We start from the raw sequence: 27,567 nt of genomic DNA, 5'->3' as shown, positions 1-27,567 counted from the left end.
GAGTTTAAAGGTTTTGGTGTATAAAGAAGTCTTTGCAAAAGATTTGTTTGAGTATATGATTTCTTCATATTGAGGTGCAACTACTGATTGCCACCCCAAATCCCTCAGCATTTCCATTTTCTATATAAACCAGAATTCATTGTTAACCACATAATTTGTCTATTCAGTTTTTAACAAGTGGATCATGAAAAATGCATTTTTTTTAAAGAAAGTGATATTTTTTTCTGTTTACTATAATTTTGGTAAATATTAAAATGTTCACAGTTCATGTTGGACACTTTACAAACATGTCACTTTAATGGAACAGAAAAGTGCTGTTCTATCATGTTTTTTTGAATACAGCCTCCACATAACACAAATTTAAAAAAGATAAAATAATAATAATAATAAACAGGCTTTCTAATGGTATAAGAGTTATTGCCAAAAAAGGACTGTTACAACAAAGAAACAATCTACCAGACACTAGTTTCCTAACTTTTTGTGCTAGATTTACATGGAAACACAAAGCACACAGATGCTCTAGTCTAAGCTGAGACTCCAGGAGAACATTTAGGATGGAAACATGAAAAATACAGCACCACAGCAAATAAAAACACAGACCAGTCATCTGTTAAGAGATGTTTTCTGCAAAACACTTCAGACCCAAAACAGAGCATACACAGCTTAAGACCATATAGGATATTTGACTGACTGCCAGCCAGAGTTTTTACTTGAACTTCAGCAGCGGTGTCAACAACACTGATTCTTTGGTATGACTGGAGCTCTTTCAGCTGGCCTTATTTTATGATTACACTTCCTTATCTTATATGACATTGGACATTCAAACCTACATCTACACTCACTGATCACTTCATTAGGTATACCTGCTATGGTTGTTGGTGGTCTAGCAGACTTTCACTTTGTGCTAAATTCAGCCTCCTTAGAACTTTAGCCTCTGACTGCTGTTCTTTGTTGGCAGGTGTGGCAGCTGGTGTCGTCTTTAGCTGAAGCCTATCTGCTTCTAGGTTTAATGTGCCGTCTGCTCAGAGATGCTCTTCTATATACTTCAGTTGTACTGAGTGACTGGTTGAGTTATTGTGACCTGTCTATCAGTTCCAACCTGTCTGGTCAGTCAGAAAGATGCTTAAATAATTATTAAAAAAAGCTTTAAAAATCCCTGATTTATCATTTACATAGGGCTGTGGTTGAAAACATTTCTCCTATAAAAACAAGATTGAAACAGGTAAGGGAAATAGCAGAATCAAATGTCATATTTTTGTAAAAAAAAAAAAAAGTACATTCTTCATGATGGTTGTGTTGGACATGTTCAGTATAATGCAGGTTTAGTGCAGAATATTTGCCTACATTTCACATACTGCAGTAAAATATCAGTTTGAAAGAATAAATGAACCAAATCTCATCCATTCATCAGACAGGATCGGCAGCAGAACTGGCGGTAAAGCTTCTTTCCACAGAGCCGATTGGACCTGACCATCTCACAGAAGACCTCATCAGCTGACAGAGAGAAACAGAGAAATTATCAGTGACAGAAAAGCTTACAAAGATAAAGACAGGATAGTTTCTCACTGCTTCTCTGTTTGGATCTTAAAGCTTCCTTTCTGAAAAAGAATGATATTAAAAACTGAAAACAAAACCTTCAAGTTCTGCTTAAAGTGATCAGAGCTGGGCACATGCTGTCAGAGCTGTAGATACACTCAGTGAAGTCAAAGCATAATTAAATTTACTTTAAGTCAGTGATGATCTAGGATGTTTAAAAAATAGCCCTGGCATTTGCAACAGACCAGGTTTTTTAAAAACAATTTACAAAGCACAATAAGTACATGTTCTTGGTTATTTTTCATTTCTGCTCTACTTTAACATCACTGTCTAAGCTAGAGCATACGGCCCCCTGTGCTTAGAGGGCTTACTAGATAACCAGCCAAAATTCCTCTTAGCCCTGGGGGCTTTTATTGTGAAATGGGAGCTTTTATTATGAAATGCTGCTGCACCTGTATGAAGTCCCATACTTCTGCAGCTCCTCTAAACTAAATCAAATGTTTCTATAAGGCTTTTTGCAGATTTGAATCAGCTGGTGGATCTTTATGGATGTAATGTGTTTGGATTAAAACGTACTGGATTTTCCTTTCCATCTTTTTTTATGGACTTAATACTGACAGAGCTACCTTTAAATAAACTAAGCCCTCCTCTACACACTAAACTGTTCCTGAGGTTAAATCTTAACAAGTTCTGAGGCAAAGCCCAAAACTTTACTGAGCCAAATGTTTCAAACTGAATCATGATTTTTTTTAAAAAGGATCAGGGAGGCCCTCTCATCTATAACTGACATTGTAGGTCTATTACTCCTCTCTAACATCCTTCATTGGGTCAAATCAGTAGTAACTAGAAAAGCAATCAGAGATCGCAGACCTCCGCCATCAGCCCTATTTCCCAATAGTGAAGAATCCTTTAAAAAACATTCCTGGATCCAGGAGGTGATCCGGATCCCTCCCAAAATCTAATTTGCTGATTGTTCCCTCCCCTGTGGGGTGGAGACACGGTGAGGCAAAGCACTGGCTTCCCTACGGGTTTACTGTCATGGTAGAAGCATAGCCTGCCAGTACCAACAGATGCACTGACAGTCTAACCCATGGTCTCACTGGACGACTGAAAGTCATGGCAGAGGGTGAATATTCCTCTATTCCTCCCAGCATTGTGAGTATTCTCGCTACAATGTACTGTCTTTCTCTCTGTTACAATCCGACTCGTCTCTTTGACTGGGCATGCGTCTTTCAAACTCTATAAACTCCAAAACTTTGGGGGCACAGGTGGCCGAGTGGCTAAGGCACGCCCCATGTACGCGGACGGCCCGGGTTCGAATCCGGCCTGAGGCCCTTTACCGCATGTCTCTCCCCCGCTCTTGTCCCTGTTTCTGACTCTATCCACTATCCTCCTCTATCAAATAAAGGCACAAAAATGCCCAAACTAAAACCTTAAAAAAAAAAAAAAATTCCAAAACTTTGAATAGAAACACACCAAAAAATGCTGCGGGGATTGAAGTTACTCATGTCTACCATCTCTGGGTGTAAAGTGGTAACAGGGCAGACCTCTGCCATTAGCCCTATCTCCCAACAATAAAGAATCCTTTAAAAAATTCCTGGTTCCAGACGGTGATCCAGATCAGTAACCCACCCGATCACACAACCTCCTTGGCGGAGGTAACAATAAGGCACACACTCCTCTAGCCTTTCTGATACCTCCAAACTGTAAAACTAGAAAGATATTTTATTAATCCCCAGGGAAATTCAGTTACATTGTAACAAAATCAAAATTGTATTGTTTGCCTCAGCAAATTGTTGAAGTAGCACCACTGGAAATCTCAGAACGTTACACCCCTGTGGGTTATGACTTTAACTCACCATTGTTACAGGATGCATTCACAACACAAGTCCTGCTAAAGAGGCTGTAGCCTTCTTTGCATCTGGTACAGGTGGCTCCAGGGCCACTGCAGGTCACACAGTTCTCCTCACACCTGGACAGGTAAAGCAGTAGAAGTGAGCTGAAAACATCAAATCCATAAAGGCCACATGAGCTTTGGAAACTGCTGCTGGAAGCTGACATTTATGCTGTGCTGTTCTATCACCAAAACGCTCTCTATAACGTGTAACTCCTCTTCCCAATCTTCAGCTTTGCACTGAGAGTGAAAGAATGCCAAGAATGCCTTCAGAGTGGCTTGTGCAGCAGAAAGACCACTTTTAACAGGTTTTCTCCTTCAAAATAAGAAACTTATCCATGAAATGAAAACTGAGGTTTAGTAGATACACTTGATGACATTTATACTGAACAGAGTCCTCAATTTAAAACAAGAAGAAAGCAGCAGAGGTGGGCAGAGCTATGCAGCACACCTCTGTTCAAATTGAAATTGTCTAGTGGGGGTAACAGGAAACCGCCCCACTGCCTCCTATCTCTTATCACTGTTTTGACTTAAAGCCCCCAAGTGGTGGAATTTTCACACTGTACATTCAAACTTTAAGCTTGCTAAACTTTAAAATAAAAGTATTTGATTCAGGATTGCGTCTGTAAAAGTGGAACTCTCCCACCTGTGGCACATCCTGTGAGGAACTCCTGCTGCCTCTCCTGGGTAGAAACCAGGAGAGCAGGTCTGTACACACTTCCACTGCTGCTGCAGGAAGCCCTCTGCACACTGAATACACTCCTCCTTACCCGGCCCTAAGAGACACACACATCTCAGTTTCATGTCATGGAAAATGAATGCCTGAACGTCACAGACTGCAGAGAACCTGAATCTTCTCAACCATCAGCTGAAACACAGCCCTGGGTAACAGCAGGCATATAAATTTGCCTCATAGAAAAGCAGTTTAATTTGGATTTTTCTGAAGGAGCTGCACATGCAGGAAAACACTGACCTGTACAAGTCTTACAAGAGGGGTGGCAGAGACTGCAAGTCATCTCCTCCAGATGGAAAAAGGTCCCACTGGTGCATTCAGGAACACAAGTCATCCCTGCTAAACTAAAAAAACATTCATTCAAATAAAAAGTTTTAAAAGTTTGAAGCACAGTCTGGAGCATCTCAACATACCTGTATCCTTCTCTGCAGGCTGTGCATCTGTCTGCATACCTCAGGCATCTCACACAGAGCTCATGGCACCGCAGACACCGTCTCTGATCTGCTTAGACAGCAGGAACTTTCATTCACAGACATGCTGTTTATTTTTTATTTAATCCAAGGAAAAGCTTAAAGATGCTATTGTTTTTCTTTAAGAACAACTGGCCGAGATAGAAGAATGAACAAATAACACCAACAACACAAACAAGCTAAATAAATAAATCAGTCATGCACAACTGAAGGAGCTATGAACAGTTTGAGACGTTGCATCTATAGACTGATTATGTCACAGCTGCACACTAAAAAAAGTCCCATTTTAAAAGCTAAAGCAACAAAAACATCCTCCTTTTCCTGACCAATGAAGGGTCCATCCAAATCAATTTCATGGCTGGACATATCCTGAGATTTGTTACACACTAATTCAGACAAGCTGGTGAACACTTGAATGGCCCAGTTATCTACTTTTAAATCTGCTCCTATGGTTCCAACTTTTATGGTTTAAAGTTTTTACAGCACACACTGTGGTGTAAAGCTTTAAACAGAGCACTGTCACTAGAGGGTGCTACTGTCATGGATGCTTGGTGTGACTGAGCTCCTGATTCTTTTTGCCTCATTTTAACAGTGCATAAGGGTTTGATTTTGCTCCTGTATGATAAAATAGTAGCTGCACAAAGGAGTTTGTAAGGTTGATGCGTGGATAATAATACACAACTAGTACTGTGGAAACCACAGACATGTGTACTTGTGCATAAATCTGACTGAACTTAAAAATGTCATTGAACGTGCTCACTTACTCTCATCAGCATAGTATCCTGGGGCACAGGTATCAGTGCAGCTGGAGTTGAGTGGGTTAAGGTAAAGTCCTCTACGACAGGAGAGACAGGCACCTGCTGATGAGCCAATGCATCTCTCACAGCCTTTATAGCAGCGTCTGCAGCGACGAGACGTCACATCCCCGTAGAGCCCCAGAGGACAGTGGCTCACACAGGTTCTAGACGGACACGGGACGGTCCAGTAAGAGATTATTTACAGTAGAATGTAGACGAGTACAGCACAGACATTTCTGTCTGTGAGGTCCATTTGAAATTATACGTTTTATCTGCTGTCATTAAAAATGTAGAAGAGTGCATCATAAAAGTTGATCTTGTCTAGTTCTGTCAGCTCTTACCTGCCGCTCTTCAAGTTCCCTGAGCTGAAATGAACACAGTTCAGACAGTGGACAGCATCTGGACCGTCACAGCCCTGGTCTCCACATTCACCGTGGCACGGACCTTTATAAGCAACACATAACCATCATCAGTATCCTCCTCATCATCGATATTGTCATTATCATCGTTTATATCATGTGATCAGCAATATCAGCATTAACATCCAAACATCTCATAACTTCTTTTGCATTTTCATATTAAAAAGTAGAAAATTTATGGGTTCTAACTCTTTTGAATTACACTCCTGTGACATCCTTCCTCATTTTACAGATTATTTGTCTAGATCAGTGATACTGAGTGTGTGACTCTTTCATGATGATTTGTGGCTCTTTATATCTTAATTCAAAATTGTATTCCCCAGAAAACCTCAGAAATTCCCCTTTTTTTAACAATTTTTTGCCACTTTTTTCCCAAATAAGGCTGCCTTCTGCCATTAAATGCTACTTTTTTGCCCCTTTTGCCAACCTTTGCTTCTTTTTGCCCATTTTCCCCCTTTTTTGCTGCTTTTTGCCCATTTAAGTCAACTTCCACTAATTTTATGCTGCGTTTATGCCACTTTTTGACCATTTTTGCCACCTGTAATTTAGTTTTTTGCCAGTTCTCATCCATTTCTACCACTCCTTATCCCCATTTTGATCACTTTTCACCATTTTTTGCCACTTTTTTTGCCCATTTTTGCTGCTTTTTGCCCATTTAAGTCACTTTCCACTCATTTTTGGCCGGGTTTTTGCTGCTTTTTGCCCATCTAAGTCACTTTCCACTCATTTTTGGTCGGGTTTTTGCAGCTTTTTGACAGTTTTTGCAACATGTAACTTAGTTTTTTATCCCCTTCTCACCTGTTTCTGCTACTTATTATCCCCATTTTTGCCTCTTTTTTACCCATTTTTCCCACTCTTTGCTACTTTTTGCCCATTTCTACACATTTTGCCACTTTTTGACCATTTTTGCCACCTGTAACTTAGTTTTTTTCACTTCTCACCCATATCTGCCACTTATTATCCTGATTTCCGTCACCTTTAACCCATTTTTGCCAATTTTTTGCCCATTTTCCCACCTTATTTGTTGGCTTAAACTTAATTTATTGCTACTTTAACCCATTTTTTCACCACTTTTCACCCCTTAGATTGTGGCTCTTACAATTTTATTTTTAACAAGTTGGCTCTTTGGTTGAGCAGGGTTGAGTAACAGTGGTCTAGATCCAACCCAATCTTTTAAAATAACATTATCATGTGTATGTTGGGGCTGGGAAATTAATAGAAAATTTGATTAAATCATAATATGGCCAGCTGCAATTTTCAAATCATAAAAGGTGCAATATTTCTTTGACTTGAAATCTGAGTCAAACAGTTTAAATTTTTTTTCTTTTGCAGCAGAGATGATATGCATTACATAATATGCAATCATTCAGGTGCCTTTTTGAGAATAGTCTTTTATATTTTTCTTTTCAAATATGGGAATGACAATACAACAATTCATAGTTGTAATACAAGTCAAAATCCTCATGAAAAGGTATTTTTTCAAAATTGTCCAGCCCTTGTTTAGTCTTATAACTTAAGGAATTACAAATTGCAATTGCAATATTGGGTAAAAAAAATTGCAATTAGATTATTTTGCCAAACTGCTCAGCCCTAGTACGTGTGTTTGATGAGAAAATCTCTGTAACACTCTCACCATTGTACTCTTCTTCTTCCTCCTCCTCCTCCAGCCCTGGCTGCTCCGGGACTGCCTCCTCGGCTGGGGTCTCTAACATCCTTGAACGGGAACGCTGAGCACTGTTGAGCTGGTACGGGTTCTCAGACGTGCCATAAAGGATCAGAGTCCATTCTTTCAGGTTGCCTGTGAAGAAAAAAATAACAACATTGGTAATTAAAATAAAAAAAAGTTATTTGTAAGGTTTCACTGGAGACTTGCATCAGCCTCTAGTGTGATCACAACTGGACGTCTTTCCTTTTTTTACCTCTACATGCCACTTTAATATGCTCACTATATATTCACCTGATATTCATACAGTGACTCATTCTGCTACTTCTTTACACAGTGGCACACCAAGCCCAGGCCACGGAGAGACTTTTTGCTCTCAACAGCTGAGATAATTCCCTAGGGATAATTTGATATGCAGACTGGAGGATCAATCTGATCATCTTCCTGAGACTGTACCACCTGTTCTTATTTTCAGCCTCAGTCTACCCACTTTAAATGTGAAATTGTGCTTTGGTGTGTTTTCTTGGATCTTACCCAGCACGTTGGGGTTGCGTAGCTTTGACGGTGTGTCGATGATCTCTAAAGTCCATGTGCCAGCAGCTCTCTCACCCCAGAAATGAACCGTCATGAACTCCCAATTTCTGAATCCTTCGTTGGAATTGTCAACCAATCTGTGTGATGAAAAGCAGCCTGAGAAAGCTTTCATGAACACAAAGGGTTCAAACCCCTTAATGCTACACTTATAATGTAAACATAAAGCTAGAGTGGGTCTTCTACCAAAGAGATGCAGTGAGATAACCGAGCAGGAACTATATTCATAAATTACGAGAAACCTGTAATGACTCAACAAACTTCTGAAATCATAACAACCACAGCCAGTGTGAGTACGATGAGAAGAAGGAGTTTTCGTTTTTCCACTTCAAACATTTCAATTTGTGTTTTATAAAGTTGGAGCTGTAGTGTGCATGGGGGCTCTCACCTCCTGGCCAGAAGCTGTGATTTGGTCCCAGATGGTGAGATGAGGTTGATCTCCAGGTCTCCCCGTCGTGGGTGGACTAACAGGACCCTGACCACCACGTGCTCCAGGTAATCAACATGTTGCTCAGGTTCTTCTGAACAGCCAGTGGTGGAAATGCTGCTGTTCAGGCTTTGGCCAGCATGGATGTGCCTAGAGAAGAGGCGAGCAATAGATTACATAATCAATAGGGTTGTCAAGATGAATTGAGTTAATTGTGATTACTCAAGGTCCACAATTGGTGCACCAATATTTTTTTTTTTTAAGATTTATTTTTGGCCTTTTTTAGATAGGACAGTGGATAGAGCCAGAAACAGGGAGGAGAGCGGGGAGAGACATGCAGGAAATAGTGCCACGGGCCGGATTTGAACCCAGGTCACCTGCGTATATGGTGCGTGCCTTAACCACTCGTCTACCGGCGCGCCCAGTGCACCAATATTTTTAATCGGGCTTAATCCCTTTCAAAACACACTGGTTAAGGTCACGTCTCCCTGCAGCCACAGTGATGTAAAATAAGTCCATCACTGCTCCATAATGCCTCATTTCACCTTTAAAAGCTCACAGACAGCTCAGAGAACAAGTCAGAATTAATCTGCACCTTTTTAATGATCTCTTATTTCATTTTCAGTCCATAGCAAGTTTCATTTTCCATGGTTAAGTCTTTGTTTAAATCTTCGATTTACCTCTAAAAGTAGGTCTGTACCCAAACAGGAAGTCAATTACCCTTGGTGTAGGACAGCAGTGACACAAAATGACACAAAAATAGTTTCGAAATCAAAATAGTGGAAACTTACAATGCATCCAAAAGGTAGCAATTAACCACAATTAACTACAGAAACTGAGATAAATCAAGATGAAAAATTTAACTCTTGACAGCCCTAGTAATTAATTAACACAATGCCTTTCTAACCCGTATTCTCCACTTATGTAGAGCTTTCAAGATGCATCACAGAAATAAATGGAGTGTACAGTCATCATTCTCTAGATGACAGAGAAAGATGCCATCACTGCCTACCTTTAATCATCAATATATTTCCTTATAGTAATGTGCATTTTAAAATAGGGATTATAGTTGTGATTTATTCAGGAATGTAAGGCATGGTTAACAGTCGAATTAGGGATGGGAATCAATCATTTTTATTGATATCAATACCATCTATGTTCTTATAAATACCATCATCAATAATTGTCTATCATTCGGTGGAAATATAAGACCAGAATTAATTTCATCAGAACTGGTATAAACTAGCGGGAAGTGGTGGGTTGCCACCTCCGGATGGGGAGTGAGTCTCTGCCCCAAGTGAAGGAGTTCAAGTATTTCAGGGTCTTGTTCAAGAGTTAGGGTAGACTGGACCGAGAGATTGACAGGCAGATTGGTTTGGGGTCAGCAGTTTTGCAGGCGCTGTACCGTACCGTTGTGGTGAAGAGGGAGTGGGCTGAAAGGCAAAGCTTTCGATTTACCAGTCAATCTATGTCCCAACCCTCACCTGTGGTCATGAACTCTGGTAATGACCGAAAGGAGATCACAAATACAAGCAGTTGAAATGAGATTCCTCTGGAGGGTGTCTAGGCTCAGCCTTAGAGATAGGGGAGGAGCTCGGACATCAGGAAGGATCTCGAAGTAGAAAAGGACCCAGCTGAGGTGGATAGGCATCTGGTCAGGATGTCTTTCTAGGCGCTTTCCTGTGGAGAAGACCCCGAGGCAGACCCAGAACTCACTAGAGGGATTATATATCCCATCTGGCCAGGGAGCGCATTGGAATCCCTCAGGAGGAACTGGAAAGTGTTGCAGGGGAGATAGATGTCTGGGTTGACTTACTTCGCCTGCTGCCACCATGACCCGACCCCGGATAAGCGGAAGAAGATGGATGGATGGTATAAACTGATTAGAGCTGGTGGCAGGAGGTTGAACAGGTCATGGTTCCATCTATTATACCTTTTAATGGACTGCTGAGTAGACAAACTCCTCATCACAGAAAACTGAAAATAATCATTTCTCAACAAACTGAAATCATCCTTTTCTTTTCTAAATTCATTTGTATTTGTAAATATTGGCTCAGCTTACCTGATGCGTCGCTCAGGTGAATGTCTGCAGGTGTGTTGAGTAGGAACAGTCCTCCACTTCTTTGCCTCAAGCACCATGGCTTCTGCATCCACCAGGCCAAACCCAAACAGGTGGCTGACTGTGAGAAAAGATGCACTCTGATCATAAAGAGCAACAATTCTCTCTATGCTCAGGAAGAAATCACCTCTAAATAACTGACGCATCCAGTCACTGATCACTTTATTAGGTGTACCTGTTCACTCCTCATTAATGTAAACGTCTAATCAGCCAATCACAGCAGCAAACAGTGTAATCAGGTACAAAGACATGGTCAAGATGATGTGCTGAGATTTAAAATATGCATCAGGATGGAGAAAAAGGTGTGACTCTAAATGTGCCGTAGTTGTTGGTGGTCTGGCAGGATTTCATCATGTTCCTGCCAAATTCCGACCCTACAGCAGAAATCGGGAATCATCAGATCAGGAATGTTTTCCAATCTTCTGTTGTCGAATGTTTGTGACCCTGCCTTACCTCACTACTGTTCCTAGATGACAGGAGTGGCAGACATCATGGTTTTCTGCTGCTGTAGCTTTTGAAATGTTGTTTTTTCTTCCATCTCCCTTCATTGTCCTGCATGCTGATGTGAATTATTGTTTGTGACTGGGCTTTGCCATCAATAAGGCATTTAAGCCCAGAGAACTGCTGCTACCTGGATATTCTCTACCTTTCTCTGATAACCCCAGAGATGATCGTGATGGTGGGAAACTCCCAGCAGATCAGCAGTCTGTGAAATACACCAATAACCATGACACCTACAAAGTCACCTAAATTCCCCCTCTTCTCCATGCTAATGCTCATTTTAAACTCAAGCACATCAACTTGACCTGCTGTCTTGTAATTGGATGATTAGGAATTTGAACAGGTGTACCTAATAATGTCATCTGTGAGTGTGAGGCAGTCGCTGTACTATATTAGCATTAGAGGAAGAATGCTGTGTGCCTCTGTGTCCAGCAGCATTGGTTTTCCAGTCGTCAGCTCTCAGGTGAACCGGTCTGGATGTCCTCACCAGCAGGTGCTGCACGTCCCTCCATGTCAGCAAAAGGCTGCAGAAAGCAAAGACTCTGCTGGTCTCATAAAGTGACAAATATGTGACAAATATGCAAGAGAAATCAGGGAGGGGGCGAATACTGCTAATCATAGCAGTGTGAGTTATTTAACATATTAATATGTGATGCTTTTATGAAGACAATTTACTTTAGAGATGCATCTATGAGACATGTGAGTCAGTGTTTTGCAAATCTCTCTAACAAACTATTGGTATAAAAAAATAATTTTCTTATTGATACATAATATTGTTCTAGCACAGTTTAAAATAAGGGCTATTCTCATCTTACAGGTCTGTGTGCACCAAGAGTTTTTAGAGCTTTTGTTTAAGGTCAAGCTGTTGCATCATGTTGCTTTAGGAGAGTAAAAACTTCCAAAACTTAAAACACAGGGTACCCATGACGCCCCCCCCCCCAAAATTAAAAAAAGACAGACTTGGCCTCCAGGGCAAGGGCGATGACTCCGGCCACGATGGGAGCAGAGACAGAGGTGCCAGTGTGAGTGTCAGTGCAGCGATGTCGAATGTCAGTGGTTACCTGAAAGCACAAACACAGTAGCTTTACTGGAAAAAAACCCTTCAAGGTGACAATCACACTAGAAAGTACAAAAGGTAAAAAAAAAAAAAAGAGTGTTCGCATGAAAATGGTCATCTTCAAACACAATTTTTAACCCTTCAAGACCAGCATTGTTGTAAATGAAAGGAAGCAATGCAGTTTATAAAAGTTGAAGAATCAACTTTAGCAACATAAGTCAGACTATTACTTTGTTTTACTCTTGAAGATAGCCATTGTGCTGTTCCACTGATGATATCTATGCCTTCATATGCCTTACGGAAGAACCTAAATCGAGTCTGGAACTAGGGTGACTTTCAGGGACATTCATGGATTAAATCCACACCAGTCAATCTGATCTTAAACGTCTTTTTATCCATTTTTGATCATTTTCAAGTTTGTTTGTTTTTTTGACTGGGTTTATGTGTTGTTTCTTGTTGCCTGCAAACTGAGGGGCAACAAAATTGTCTCTTGGCCAGAGCGGCACATTTGCACACGCCAGGCCTGATGCTACCTGCCGAATGTCTAACTGTGCAGATCCTGCAGGAGACGGCCTGAATAGTTAATAACGAAGAGACAGAGAGTCTGTGATGTGTCCCTCTGTGTCTCTGCAGACAGGAACTGCTTTGAATAACAAATAAGCCCATTCAAAAAAGCGCATGGATGTTTCTTGTAAATTTGTGAATATTGTCATAGAATGATTGTTTTTTACTTTTTTGTCCCCAAGAGACAAGACTTTAAAGTTTTTGTCATTATTGTTTACTGTGCATCACACAGAAAAGTCTTAAAGGGATACTTCAACATTTTGGCAAATTTGCCCATTGCCATAGTTCCTATAGTCTTAGTAATAGGTTCGTTTCTGTTAGTTGTCGGTGCAAGCTGTTTCTAGATCTGGGGGGACCAATATATCAGCTGCACCGCTAACGCTATGGAAGCAGAAGGTATTTTTTGCTTTCCCTCATCAAACTCATCAAATACACAATCCAACAACTCAAACACGCTCTCATGGTCAAGTTGTGACCTGCACATTCACTACGCTATGAAATAATAGTGTATAATTATGTAACATTGCTTCACATGATGCAAATACTCAGAACTATTTCTTGTGTAAACCACTGGGCGGAGTGACACAGTGCAGCAGCTATGTCTGGAGTGTAGTTCCGGCTTTGCATTTAACTTTAAAACATCTCCGTCTCGTAATGTTCCATCACTATTCCATAGTGTGGTAAATGTGCAGGTCACAACTTGACCACGAGAGCGTTTTGGAGTTGTTGGATTGTGTATTTGATGAGTTTGATGAGGGAAAGCAAAAAATACCCTCTGCTTCCATAGCGTTAGCGGTGCAGCTGGTTTAATGGTCCCCCCAGATCTAGAAACAGCTTGCACCGACAACTAAAGGGAACTAACCTATTACTAAGACTATAGGAATTATGGCAATGGGCAAATTTGCCAAAATGTTGAAGTATCCCTTTGAGAGTTCTAATTTCTGTTTGTTTTTTCTTTTATCTCAATAGTCCCATAACATCTTTAAAATTCAGGTGACATCCCTGCAGCACAAATATTTTTAAAGCCCAAGTTGTCCAGAAAAAAAGATGTTTAGTGCCTGACTGTGCACCACAGGTTTTTAAGACAAAAAGTCCAGGCGAGACACCTGGTTAAAAAAAAGCGTAGGGCTCCGAGGGTTAATAAGTTTTGAACTTGAGTAAGTCCTGCTAACCAAAATCAGTTAAAACAGTAAGCCACAGTAGTTAGTAGGGCTGGGAAAATAATCAAAAATTAGATGGCAATATGGTCTGCTGCAATTTTCAAATCACAGAAGGTGCAATATTACTTTGACCTGAAATTTGTGTCAAATTCTAAGTTTTAACCTTTTGTTTGCAACAGATATGTTATGCATGATAAATCATACAATCATTCAAGTGCCATCTCTTAGAATAGTCTACAAAAAATCCTACCTTTATTTTTGTACTTTTTCTTCTTAAATATGAGAATGAAAAAAACCCTTCAGCAGCAATTCATATCCAATTTACAATATGAGTCAAAATGATCAGAATTACATATTTTTAAAGAATTGTTCAGCCTTTGTTTAGGAATTAAAGAAAACTAAGGAATAATCACATATCAAATTGCAATCGCAATATTGGGGGGAAAAAAATCACAATTAGATCATTTTCCAAAATCGTTCAGCCATAGTAGTTAGTATTTTATTGATAGCTTTCAGTCACATGACGGTGGATAGCAAAGAGTTTTAGAAAGTAGGAGCCACCATTAGACCATCTATGGGGCAGCATGGGGAGTTGTCCATTTCAGTCTTTTAAAAATGAGCACAGAGTAGCTGCAGAAAAACTTAGATATTTAGATGGATCAAAGTTCTGGTCACTTGTGGCTCCCATAAAGCACCGAAATACTGTTTCAAACATTAAAAATGACAAAGTCCTCACTAAAACTTTCATTCAGAGATGTTTATATTTAAATAGAGCATTGGTTCCTAACCTGGGGTCCGGGACCACCAGGGATGGGGGGGCTGCTAAAAATTAGATATGCAAATATTGACTACAACCATGATAAAGCAGTTATTAAGTAGTTTATACAAAGGTCTTTTGATAAGAAAAGCATCCATAGGCCTTTTTAGGGTTTTATCAGTGAAACAATTGAAATTGATGTTGATTTTTGGCAGCAGTGTGTCACTTTTTCTTCTCTCTTGGGTCCTGGGGCACTCCGCTTGTCTTAGGTACAAGTAGGGGGGATGCCAAGGAAAAATGGTTGGGAAACACTGATTTAGAGGAGAATCATTCCCCTATTCCCCTAAACTGTCAACAGGATTAAAAGTCTACAAAAGTACAAGATGTACGTATTTTAAATGTGGCAGGGTCAACAGTGCTGCCATTTAAAGGACAAGAAATTCTTCATCAAAGCGTGATTGCAAAATACATTTATCAGGGTCAGTATTCTGGGACAGCCAGGTTAAAGAAAGGCAGCCATATTTTAATCAATTTAACAAAAGATTTGATGGCAGGATATGAAGACGTATGTTTGATTGTTCTCTGAAGGGACAGCAGATTGTCTGTTGGCAGTAATTCATGACCTCTTCCTCTTTCACTTTTCTTTCTCAGAGATGAGATTCTGTAGAGGAAAAACCTAAGTTTTGTTGCATGTCTAGTCAGACAACAACAGTCTTTGGGTTTCAAAAAATATTAATAAACTGTTAGCTAGCACTAAGCCTTAACCAGAAGTTGAATCAGCTGTTTTTTTATCCATGTGTGGCACTGTTACGCAAGAAAAGATTGAGGTTGTTTTTTCTGTTCCTTTATTCAGAGAGAAAACTTAATCTTGGAGGCACTCCAGTGAACATATCAGTATCGCCTTTAATTAAACATACTGTCTGATATTCTGACTATTTAACATGGATGGTCAGGAGCAGGATTAAGAAAGGAGTCCCACGCCGGGCTCTGGTTAATATAATTTGTCAAAGATCATAATCAGAAATATAAAACAGACTCCTTTAGGGAAAACAACAGCAGGAACAGAGGATGTCTGATATGATCATGCTGGAGCTCATTAGTCCATCTTGATGTAATCAGTGAATCTGTTTTGTCCTTTCCCCCTCCTGACCTGACTGTTTGGCTAGCCTCCACCTCCTCACTACACCTCTTTATCCCTGTGGGTCTTTTTCACAAAACAAATCCTAATATTTACACTATGGACAGGGTTGGCTGCTGCTAAAGAGACAGAGCCGGAGCTGGTAAAAGCCCAAACTCAGATTCTCACAGCTGACTGTAAACTGCTGCAGTATGATCTTCTAATGTAGCCGTCTGCTGTGAAGATAAATCCCTCTGTCTCATCGCTTTCTCTTATTCTGTAAACTTAGCATGACCTGAGAAGTACACCACAGTCCAAACAAACATGACCGTGGCTGATCTTTGGTCTACTCCTCCTCCACTCACACAAATATGAGTCAACCATTAGGATTCACAAATATTTACTTTACTTGTTTTTATATTTACTCCACTGCTAGTAAAGACGCTGTCGAGGAAAAACATTAAATTCATCATACAGTAAACCTTACTGGTTTGAACAATTTCAGATTTGAACTTTTTTTTATATCTTTTAATTGCTAACTTTCATAAAGTAAGTTAAAGGCACATGAAATAGCCCAAGGACAGACACTGGAGGGAGGAAGAATAGAGATGTGGATCTTTTAGGGTGGAGCAAAAAATGTACCAGACAAGACTGGAGCTACTGAGCTAATTCAACTTCTCCTCCAAATATGTCTTAAAGATCAGTAAATGTCAAACATGAGATCCTGCCAGGAGAAAATTTAAGCAATAATTTGTAGTGGTGAATCGATCATGTGAAAGGGAAATAGAGGTATTTAAAAACTACAAACTAAATATTCATCATCACTGTGGATAAACCTCAGTTAATTTTATTCACTGCCTCAACTGGTCGATAAACTTCACAGATTATTTTAAAAACCTTTCATAACAGCTAAAAATAAAAAATGTAATGAGAGATTGTACCACGATAATGCCATTAGTGTTATCTGTAAGTTGTAATAAATATTTTTAATCTAAACATACTTCATATTTAGTTAATACACTTTTAAATTTGATCTAAAATGTGCAGAAAAAAATATTTCAGGCATCATTATCCTAACTTGACAAGTTTCAAATATCCAATGCATGAATGTATTTCATATTCATGCATTGGATACTTGGATGCAACAATAATAGCTCCATATGCTGCCAGCTAAAAGGGGGCATTTGATATATTTTAGCTGCATATTTATATTATAAAACTGCATGCTCAAAGAGACTGAATTGGAAAGTTGAAAAAATGCAGATTTAGTCAGGACTTAGGATAAGTATGTATTAATCATGCATCATTTTCACTAATAATAACAGGTGGACTTCCTTAAAAATATTAATTAATAAAAAAAAAACACACACACTCACAAACAATAGTTCAAGCATAAAGTAATTCCTGATAAAACTGCTGCAGTGTTGTTTGTTCTGGGATCTTTTTTCCTCCTCACATTTTCTGAATTTAGTCATATCTTGGGGGCCACATTGGGAGCTTTGCTGGGGCCTGATTTGGCACTTGGGCCACCAGTTGATGATCACTGCATCAATATTTTTTCCATGTCAGCAGCTTTTAGACAGTCAGCAGGCTCCTGCCTTTAGATTAAACTTGTAGTACACATATTTAATACTCTGTTGGAGCTGCAAGTGTAACAGAAAAACATTTACCCAGTACTCACAATCTTCCTCTCATAAAACTCTCCACTGCTGTAGGTTGTGACCATGATGGAACTGCAGACCTCCAGGTACCAGGGCTTGTTTCCATTCTCTGTGGTGCTAGACACGGAGATTGTGTAGATGCTGCTGGTATAGCCGTCACATGAACAGTGATCTCCCTGCTGACCACCGTTACCCGATGCCCAGACAAAAATGGACCCGAGGCCTTTACGGCCCTGTGGGACATAATCATGAGAAGGTGATCTGATTCAAGCATTTAAAACAAATTCTGTAAGTATATTTATTTTTCATTTGCTCTCTGACCTTTGTGATGCCTTGCTCAAAAGCTCTCTTAGTTAGCTTCCCTGGACCGTCCACTGTCTTTCCATCATCTTTTGGCCCCCAGCTGGCACTGTAGATGTCAATGTAGTTGGGGCGGATTCCCAGGGATTTAGCCTCCACTAAATCAGTCACATCACCATCCAGCATCCGAATCCCTGCGGCAAAGGAAACAACAATCATCGTGTAGTCTGTGTCAGTATTCACCAAAGACTGATCATATAATACATATTAATGGTTCAACTTTGAAAAGGAAGGTTGATGTTGACAGAGCAAGGAAAGTCCAACATTAGAAAAAATAGACGAGTACCTGAGGACGGTGGTTAAGAAATTAACTTTCTGTTGTTTTTATAAAAATGTTTGCGCTGATCTTGACAAACTTAGAGAGATTTTTAAATGGTTATATATTTAAATATATGTATATGTGATCACTGGACTCTGTTGACATTTATCATCCTCCTTATCCTCCCTCAGACCCTCACTGTCTGGACACTAGATTTGTCTCTGCTCTCTGTCTGATAGGCCCTCTGCCTACTGCTTTTGTCTGTTCTTCTTTTGTTTTGTTTTATTCTCAAAGTTTCATTGGTATTCCTCATGAACAAGTTGTAATCATACACTCGTGCACTCAGAAAGCTTCTTGTTAGTGAGGCAACTGATGTCACGAAAGTTACATATCATAAAGTTACTTAATAAAAGAATGTGTTTTTGAGCTTTCTATGACCTTTTTATGGGATTTCAGTAGAAACACAGGAGTAATCTTTTAAACAGGGGAGTCTGCACATTAGCAGATAGAGTTTGTGCATTTCAGCATGACTCTGATGCAGGTGACCATACTTGTCTGTTTGTGTGCGCTTCAGAGGAGATGTCTGGAAAAATCTAGAAACAGTGACATATGACGTTAGTGCGGTTAATCTGCTCTTTAAAACGAAAAAAAAAATCTGTGATTAACGTGTTAATTTGACAGCACTAGTCAATCCTGCTGATCACAGCCGTCCTTTATTTTCATTTTAAGCTGCTACTGTCAGACTATACAGAATCAGCCAGCCAGTATGCAGGAATAAAGGCTAAAAACATCATTTGTCCCTGCTGCCACTGCCGTTTTAAATAACCATTTGTGCATCTGTTTTATTTTTTACTACGTATGTTTATTGCTGTATTGCACACTTTTTCTTGTGCTTCTATTTTTATTGAGTTGTTTATGCTGTATTTAGGATTGGTCTGGATGTATGGTATGGTTGACAGCTGGCTGCAAAACAAATTTCCCTACACAAGGATAATAAAGGGAATCTTGAACCTTGAAACAACTGAAAAAAACTTTTGATCTGGTACGTTTGAGACAAAACATGAGGGCTCTGCTATCACTGATAAACTCTCCTTCATCCTGATAAAGTAAACTCTACTTCACTGATAAAGTGCATATGTTAAACAACACATTACAGAGAAATGTAAAACAGGCTGTTTTACATTAGACATTGTGTCACATTTACGTCAGGCTTGAAATGTTCTCACTTTTGGTCTAATAAGAGACTTCTGCAGCTTCTACAGCCTGACGGCACATTTTTAGCTTTATTTTATAACACCAGAGGTTTTCTCATGATGTGAACATACACCTTGCTTTTGTTATCAGTTCTAGAGTAACTAAAAATGCTATTACCTAGCTTTGCACCAAAACATCAATAGTTTAAGATAATTCTAAGCAGTGAAATAAAGATTTAACTGCAGTGAAGTCATAAGGATCCACCCTGGCAGGACTACGAATGTAGTGTGGAATACGTCTGATACATGCTGTGATATTAATGAAGGGCATTGTGAGTGGAATGAACCTGTCCCACTGCTAAATCAGTGCTTTACAGAAGTGGCTTTAGGAGTCATTACAAAACAAAAAGAGCAACCCCATGTAATTCATGTGTTTCTGTGTTGAAGGAAACCAAACTCTACCTCCAATGTGAGCGTTGTAGGCAACTCCAACAATGCAGTGGGTGTTATTGGCTGCTGCTGCAACTTCACCTGCACACCGAGTTCCATGTCTTTATGTAAACAGAGAAAATCAACACAGGAGTTACGGCCTGACACACCGCTGTGATCTGTTTCAATGACGAGATCAAGCAGAGATAACAGTAAACCTCTCTGAGTGCATGAGAGTAAAAACAGCCTGACTGGGGAGGATATTTTTATCTTTACACACTCTTGGATGGTTTTTCCTGCTAATACCACACACAAAGTTAGCATTACTGCTGACATGGATGACCTGCTGTGAACCCTCATTACCACGAATGATGTCTAATAGTTTTCTAAAAAAATGTTTTTCCTGATATCTGATATCATACTGATATTTCCAAAAAAGTTAGGGCATTGTGTAAAATGTAAATAAAAACAGAATGCAATGAGTGTCAAATCTCATAAAACCATATTTTTTCACAATAGAATATAAACAATATATCAGATGTTGAAACTGAGACATTTTACCATTTCATGAAAAATATTAGCTCTTCTTGAATTTGATGGCAGCAACGCATCTCAAAAAAGTAGGGACAGGGCCAAGTTTACCATTGTTTAGCATCCCCTCTTCTTTTAACACCAGTCTGTAAATGTCTGTGAAGTGAGGAGACCTGCTGCTGGAGTTTTGGAAAAGGAATGTTGTCCCATTCTTGTCTGATGTAGGATTCTAGCTGCTCAACAGCCCTTGGTGTTCTTTGCTGGATTTGTCCTTTTATTATGCTCTAAATGTTTTCTATTTGTGAAAGGTCTGGACTGCAGGCAGGCCAGTTCAACACCCTGACTCTACAACCGTGAAGCCATGCTGTTGTGATGGATGTGGTATGTGGTTTAGCATTGTCTTGCTGAAATATTCAAGGCCTTCTCTGAAAGAGACTTTGTCTGGATGGGTGCATATGTTGCTCTAAAACCTCTCTCTACTTTTTAGCATTGATAGTTCCTTTGTATATGTGTAAGCTGCCCACACCATAGGCACTAATTCAACCCCATACCATCAGAGAGACAGGCTTTAGAACTGAGCCAGGAGAACAAGCTGGATAGTCCCTCTCCTTTTTAGTCTGCAGGACTGGTGATCTATCTGACCACAGAACAGTTTTCCATTTTGCCTCAGTCCCTTTTAATTAGCTTTGGTCCAGAGAGGACAGAGAGATTCCTAGAACATGCTCAAATATGGCTTCTTCTTTGCATGATCCAGCTTTAACTGTCGTCTGTAAATGGCATGGCCAACAATGATTTTTTTGAAGTGTTCTTGAGCCCATGTAGTGATTTCCAGTACAGAATCATACTTGTTTTTAAAACAGTGCTAGAGGAGGGTCCAAAGAAGTCTTCACAATTATTACATTGAGGAACAGTTTCATAAATTCTTTTCTATTCTTTAGATGCAGATTGATGAACCTCTGCCCATCTTTACTTCTGTGAGACTCTGCCTCTCTGAAATGCTCCTATATACCCAGTCATGTTACTGACCTGTTGCCAAAAAACCAAATTCTAAATGAGCTAATATTTTGCATGAAACTGTAAAATGTCTCAGTTTCAGTATGTATGTTGTTTATCCTCTATTGTTAATACAATGTGGGTTTATGAGATTTAGCAATGATTATATTCTGTTTTTATTTACATTTTACACAGCGCCCCAACTCTTTTGGAATTGAGTTTGCATAAACGGTTCTGCTTAAAACTCCACAAACCCAGGTAGAGGATTATAACTTATATATTCTCTTTAAAGGAAACTGAATTTGGCAAATAAAATCAAAAACACTGTTAGATGAAAACTTCTTATACCACTGCTACGGAGAGTTTCTGTGTCTGTTAATATGCAAACAAAGGTTGTTTGAAGCACTTCAAGACTTTTTTTACAGTATTTCTGGAGATTAAGAAGCTGCAGGACCTACTCCTGAATTGGACATGTCCTGCATTTTACTGATAGAAACCTGAGTAAAGGATAGAAGGATAGACAGAGAAGAGCAGGAGTTTAATGTGTCAGAGTTAAGGCTGCTCTTTCTTACATGTTTTCATTCCTGGAGTCATATCGTGGTGTTGGATCATGGTCGTTCCCGTTAACATCATAACTTGCTAGATGGTCCTGCAGAAACGAAAACAGAAAACAATTTTGCATGACCAACAGCTGCATACCGGCTCTGGCTAAAGACAATGATGTGCTCCATGCTGACACAGCAGCTGAGTGGGCTGGGTATTATGAAGAGTATTGAATTGTTAGTGAACTTCCTTCTTCAGCTAGAATGTGTTTGTAAAACCCTCATAAAGAGCTCTTTTGACCCCTTTCTATAACTGACTTGAGGAAATATTGAAGTAGTCTTTCTAGACATCACATGAGGAAATTCATGAGGAAATCTATTTTGATTTTGAGCACTTGGAGATGGATAGAACTTACATAGTTCTGAGCTAGATCAGGGTGGTTCCTTTCAATGCCATCATCCAATATGGTGACCACCACGTTCTTGCCGGTGTAGCCCCTCTGCCAGGCTGCCAGGATGTTCATCTCTGAGCGACAGCGGCTGCTCTTATCCTCACAGTGCTGGAGAAAAACATGACATCTTATCTTGCCCAAAGAAAGACAAATAAGAGGAAAAATGGTCTGGTGTGGAGGACTTACAATGTACCACATGTTGGACCATTTTGGATCACTGAAATGAATGAAGCTTGTTTCACTTTGGATTTGCCTTTTTACTCTTGGTTTGACTACCTGCTGCTCAGCCCAGTGCACCTAAAAGTGGAAGGAATACACATTACACACATTACTGTAATATAATGTCATGGCACTATTTCATGCAGTCAATGGTGTAAGGATACGTGAGTGTCTCTCTGCAGCTGTGCCAGAACAATAAAATAAAGGATACTTTTTTAAAACATAGAGATTTGTTTTTTTTCTAATGCTATATTGAGATAACCTTGCAAAGCAGATGGATACGCCCGTTTCTCTGTTTCTCACTGGCGAATCCATCTTGCAAAGCTCCCATCTGAACCCATTTAGAAAGTGACAGGACCAATCAGCAATGAGGGGCAGTACTTTCAGGCGCGGCAGAGTCATGACGTAAACAAATAGCATGAAAAACTAAGATAAGTTCACACTTTTAGGAGCATCAGTTAGAGGAAGAAACAGAGAAAGGAGGCCAAAGGATCAACAGTTGGCTGTTTGAGCCAAATCAACAGGTAAGTTAATGTTTTATTGTTATTCTCCACTCTGCTGCAGGGAAGTCTTCATTATTATCCAGAGGATTGATGAATTTATGATTTAAACACACAAGTGTTGCACTAATGTGTTCCTCACCTGAATTATTGAGTGGTGCGTGAGTGCACATTAAAAAGGATGCTTGATTTTTTTTCTCCTTGCTCCCATTTTACATGTCCTTAGAGGATTTACAGTAACAGCAGTAGCAAGCTAATTATTTTATATTACAGTAACTGTAACGTGATTGCAGCAGTAACCCGTTACACTACTGTGTTACTGACAAATGTAATGTCATTTCACTAACATGTTACTTTGTACCACATTACACCCAACACTGGTCATCAGACAAATCCATCTTAAAATGCTTCAAGCACTTGATCCTAATCAGAGACTGACTGAACCAATCAGTGTCATCTGAGAGGACAGAAGCTGTAGCTATAGGTGTGGTTTAGTTGAAGCAACTGCAAGCCTGCAAACAATGGCGGCCAGTGAAGAGATTAGCATGGATGCAGCAATAACTGAATAACATTTCTTCATCAAAAGAGGAGCAAATGTCTGCACTGAAAGACCTTTGCAATTTTCTGCTGACTGGCTTTGGCAAGGATTTAATTTCCCAGCAGGCTCCACTGATAGTTAACCACGTTGTCAAACCTGTGTTATGTACTTTTCTACCTTGGCCAGCACATGAGTACTACAACTAATGTGCTGTTGCTTCTGATTGGCCGGTATTTAATTTGACAGACAGAATGTTCGTCCAGTAGCCCTCAGAGTTTTTTTAAGGCTCTGGCTTCCCGAACACTGTGTATGAGTGTTTCCTTGATGGATGTGAAATAGAAAAGTGAAACAGTCTGGTAGGAAGGTTATGAGGCTTCTGTGTAAAGAAGGGGGGTCCAAACAATAGCTCAGGGGCCAAATGTGGTCTCTAGTCTATTCTTAATTGGACCTAAGCAAATTCTATAATAGAACAAAATATGGCCCACATTATAACACGAAACCCATACTTGACTGGATTTTATTTCCTAGTTCAGAGTCCAGGTGATGGTTGATTCTGCAAACAAACATTTTGACAAGAAGAATTTGGTAGCGTGGTTGTATTTATTAACAGTTGCAGCAGTTGGTTAACATCTATAATTATAATGATAACGTAATTTGTAATGCGCTATTGAATTAAGACACAAGGATTATGTCAGCAAACAGCACTGGATGGCACTCCTTTGCGTCTTTAACCTGACACGTTCTGTCTGCCACATCTTTACGGGCCAATCAGAGCAACAAAACACATGACATAATCACCAGCGAGCTGCGTGTGTGCAGTTACCGAGGAATAACGCAAACCATGGCGACTGTAGACATGTCAGTAAACAACCTTTGTCGTTTTTGAAAAGAAAACAACTCACTGCTGTTCTTTGTTCTTCTTTTAAGAAATGTCAACAAGTTCTGATAAAACTGGTGCTTTAGCAGGATCCACACTAATGTCCTCCGCCATAATTGCACCGGACTCTTGTTGCTGCTTTGTTATGGCACGACTCCGCCGTGCCTGAAAGTACTGCCCCCCATCGCTGATTGGTCCTGTCACTTTCTAACCAGGCCCAAATGGTTCAGATGGGAGCTTTGCAAGATGGATTTGCCAGTGAGAAACACGGAAACGGGCGTATCCATTTGCTTTGCAAGGTTACTCTGTCTTAAGGACAGATTCCAAGGCATGTTGTTTTAGGTCGGGTTCCAGCATGTCGTCCTTTACATGAGACGAATAAATCAGCAAGGACTACGATGTGTCGCCACGGCTACCCAGACACCAAGAGAGGTACCGACATGTATTTGAGTGTATTAAATCACATATAAATCTGTATATCATTACGCTTTATGCCACTTCCTGCCTTTGGTTCACAAGTTGGTCCGCTTTGCTTTCACACCTCTAATGAAGTGTTCGTTTGGAAGCGGACCGAGACCCCCTGTTTTCAAGCGGACTAGAGTCCGCTTGTATGGTCCGCACCAGAGTTCATGTGAGCTTTCACACCACTCCAAACAAACTGGACTATCTGGGGAAATGGACCAGAGTTCATTCAAAGCGGACCAAACAGCTCTGGTGTGAATGCGCCCTTAATCAACTACCAGCAATCTTGTAAAGTTTAGCAGTTTCCTGCAGGAATGAATGTGGAGATGAGCTGTCAGTTTCTCTTCTCTCTGCAGCATGGAGCGTCATTCTCATCCTAATTATTCTCATCCTGATCATTCTCATCCTTGCCAGATTTAGGAGCTGTCAGGCCAGCCATATTATTTGGACTAATCCCGTTCATTTACAGCATTGACTGCAGGAACTGGGGACGGAAACCTTCTGGTTAGGACGACTGACTCCACGCACTGAGCCACACCTGCTGTCTTACCATTTACTAAGGGAAGAAAACACTGCTCCGTCTTCTTTTTTAATCCTGAGAGCCATATTCAAAGCGTAGTATTTACCAGCTTAACAGAGAGAATACAGAGTAATGTGAGCAGCTGCTGCCAGCATTAGGATGGAGCAGAAATGAGTCTCACCTCTGGGTCCAGATGGATGAAGCTGTGAGGGCCCTTAAAGGCGATGGCAGCTCTGCGAACCACTCTGCTGTGGTGGAAATGGTAATGATCCTCCAGACTTCCTATCTGACCAAACACATTCAACAGAAGCACCAAGAAAATTACAGATGATTATGGCTTGGGCTTCTTTGGGGCTTTGCATCCATTCTTTCTGCTTGGATGCCATAAAGCTTTAGACAGTTTAATTACGTACTTTGATGGAGCGTGTGATTCATGATAAATGTAAGTGTAACCAGAAAAGATGGCGGTGTCTCAGCTATTCTCTCTCCATGTGCAGCTGTTATCTAAAAGGCTTTAACATTGATGTGGTCTGACTTTTTAATGCAAAACCCCCTGAATCTACAAAGCTTTCTACATTCAAAACACATTGAGCCTTCTGATAATAGCATATGAAGTCACCTTATAAATATGCATGTTCTCTCTAGTGAGGAGGTTTCTGAGCTCATGTGCACGACTGGCACATTTTACAGTCAAACTCTTCTCTGACATCAGCTGTGCACCCACCCTGGTCCTTTCCTAGTCCCTCCATCAAACACTAACATCTTGTTTTCCTTCCTTTTATTAGCAGGATGCCTTCCTGCTGTCTTAACAAAGATGGGAGCTTGACTTTTATGAGGCGACCTCTGTTAAAGAAACCAACACACGGCTGTTTCGAGAGGACTTTTTAACAAAAGACCAGCTATCTTGTTTCAAGTAATAGCTACAGTTATTGTAGACTTGCTGTTATTTCTTATCGGTTTAGTTTGTCCTTACTTTATTTTACACCATTAAAGTTTAAGGGCAAAGTGTAAAGGCTTTAAATATTTCACTAATGTTTAATGAAGGTAAAATATGAGACTGGTTCAGTGTCTGAATTATATCACAGGAAAGACAGATCCATGATATCCTAATTTTCGTTGTTGTAATTTTCTGATACAGGAGTTTATGGTACTCGAAACTGATTAAGTACGAGCAGGCCCCTCCCACAGCATAGTCTGGACCCCTGAACAACCCACTGAATGCCAACCCCAGTAGCATTGTGCTAGCATCCAGGCTAACAGTTTCTTCATTTTGGAGCTGAAAAGTCTGTGAAGCTATGATTGGGTTCTGATGTTAAAATCAATTATTCATGCCACTCTTTAACCCCTTTAATCATTGTTAATTTTTCCAATGAATTTCCACATTTTTCCACTTCAATCCAATTGTTGTCACTTTTTAAACACCCTTCACCAGTTTCCCATCCATTTTTTGCCCCCTTTGCCTTTCTTGACATATTTCTACCTCTTCAAACCACTGTTGCCACTTTTTAACTGCTTTTCACCATTTGCCTTACATTTTTTGACCATTTTTCACCTCCTTTGACCCATTTTTTTTTTTTATTATTTTTAAAGAGGGGGTATAATACTTTTCCGATTTTTAAAACATAAATATAAAGTCACAATGTTGGGTGTCCATACTTCATGTATAAAAATTTTCAAACTGCAAGATAAACGTATGTGGCAGAAATCTTGGAATTAGAGTGCAAACTGATGAAAACGGTTCGTTGGGAATCTCTCCAAGATCTTCCCGAGACGAGATTTCAATGGAGCAAACTGATGAGGTCATCGCAATAGGAACTCCTGACTGGTTCGTCCGTGCTGCTGGCAAAGCGGAACAGACCGCCCCCACAAGGCCTGTTAGCCATTTAGCCATTTAGTAGCACAGTAATTAAACACTTACCAAACAGATACGTCCTGTTCTATTCTTCACTGCGGCTGGTTTTCTTCCCCCTCTCTCTCCAGACTATCAGGATCAGGCTCCGGGTCTAACACGTACGGACGTATATCAAAATTCGCCATATTTTATGCTGTCAGACCGGTTCATTCAAACTTTACAAGTACTAGCATAGCAAAATAGCCCCATTGGAGGGGGCAGGCACAAAACATTGAGTCCTGCCGTTGGCCAGCCTCCGGAAAATTGGCCAATCGGAGGAAAGCACGGGGGGGGGGGGGGGGGGTTAAAGAGACAACAGCACAAATGAAGCATTT

General features: G+C 40.1%; 1 protein-coding gene across 2 annotated transcripts in view; it reads right to left on the bottom strand.

Moving 5' to 3' along the window:
• Positions 1–268: 268 nt before the first annotated feature.
• Positions 269–27,567, bottom strand: part of LOC121512969 (proprotein convertase subtilisin/kexin type 6-like) — a 28,667-nt gene continuing 1,368 nt past the window's right edge. The window contains exons 2-21 of one of the 2 annotated variants that reach the window (XM_041792410.1): positions 25,523–25,627; positions 22,412–22,522; positions 22,190–22,333; positions 21,804–21,880; positions 19,741–19,829; positions 17,788–17,960; positions 17,487–17,699; positions 12,111–12,211; positions 11,571–11,674; positions 10,593–10,710; positions 8,492–8,680; positions 8,047–8,183; positions 7,483–7,647; positions 5,772–5,874; positions 5,398–5,594; positions 4,577–4,664; positions 4,404–4,507; positions 4,077–4,206; positions 3,396–3,508; positions 269–1,494 (exon numbers count right to left, since the gene is read on the bottom strand). In XM_041792410.1, the coding sequence (XP_041648344.1) occupies positions 1,397–1,494; positions 3,396–3,508; positions 4,077–4,206; positions 4,404–4,507; positions 4,577–4,664; positions 5,398–5,594; positions 5,772–5,874; positions 7,483–7,647; positions 8,047–8,183; positions 8,492–8,680; positions 10,593–10,710; positions 11,571–11,674; positions 12,111–12,211; positions 17,487–17,699; positions 17,788–17,960; positions 19,741–19,829; positions 21,804–21,880; positions 22,190–22,333; positions 22,412–22,522; positions 25,523–25,627 (2,559 nt within the window). In that variant the 3' untranslated portion in view covers positions 269–1,396. The remainder of the gene's footprint in view (positions 1,495–3,395; positions 3,509–4,076; positions 4,207–4,403; positions 4,508–4,576; positions 4,665–5,397; positions 5,595–5,771; positions 5,875–7,482; positions 7,648–8,046; positions 8,184–8,491; positions 8,681–10,592; positions 10,711–11,570; positions 11,675–12,110; positions 12,212–17,486; positions 17,700–17,787; positions 17,961–19,740; positions 19,830–21,803; positions 21,881–22,189; positions 22,334–22,411; positions 22,523–25,522; positions 25,628–27,567) is intronic. The other variant, XM_041792419.1, reaches the window with a different exon arrangement.

This window comes from Cheilinus undulatus, linkage group 1 (assembly GCF_018320785.1).
Source record: "Cheilinus undulatus linkage group 1, ASM1832078v1, whole genome shotgun sequence".
In the NCBI taxonomy this organism is placed as follows: domain Eukaryota; kingdom Metazoa; phylum Chordata; class Actinopteri; order Labriformes; family Labridae; genus Cheilinus; species Cheilinus undulatus.
This window is presented reverse-complemented; position numbering and strand designations above follow the sequence as displayed.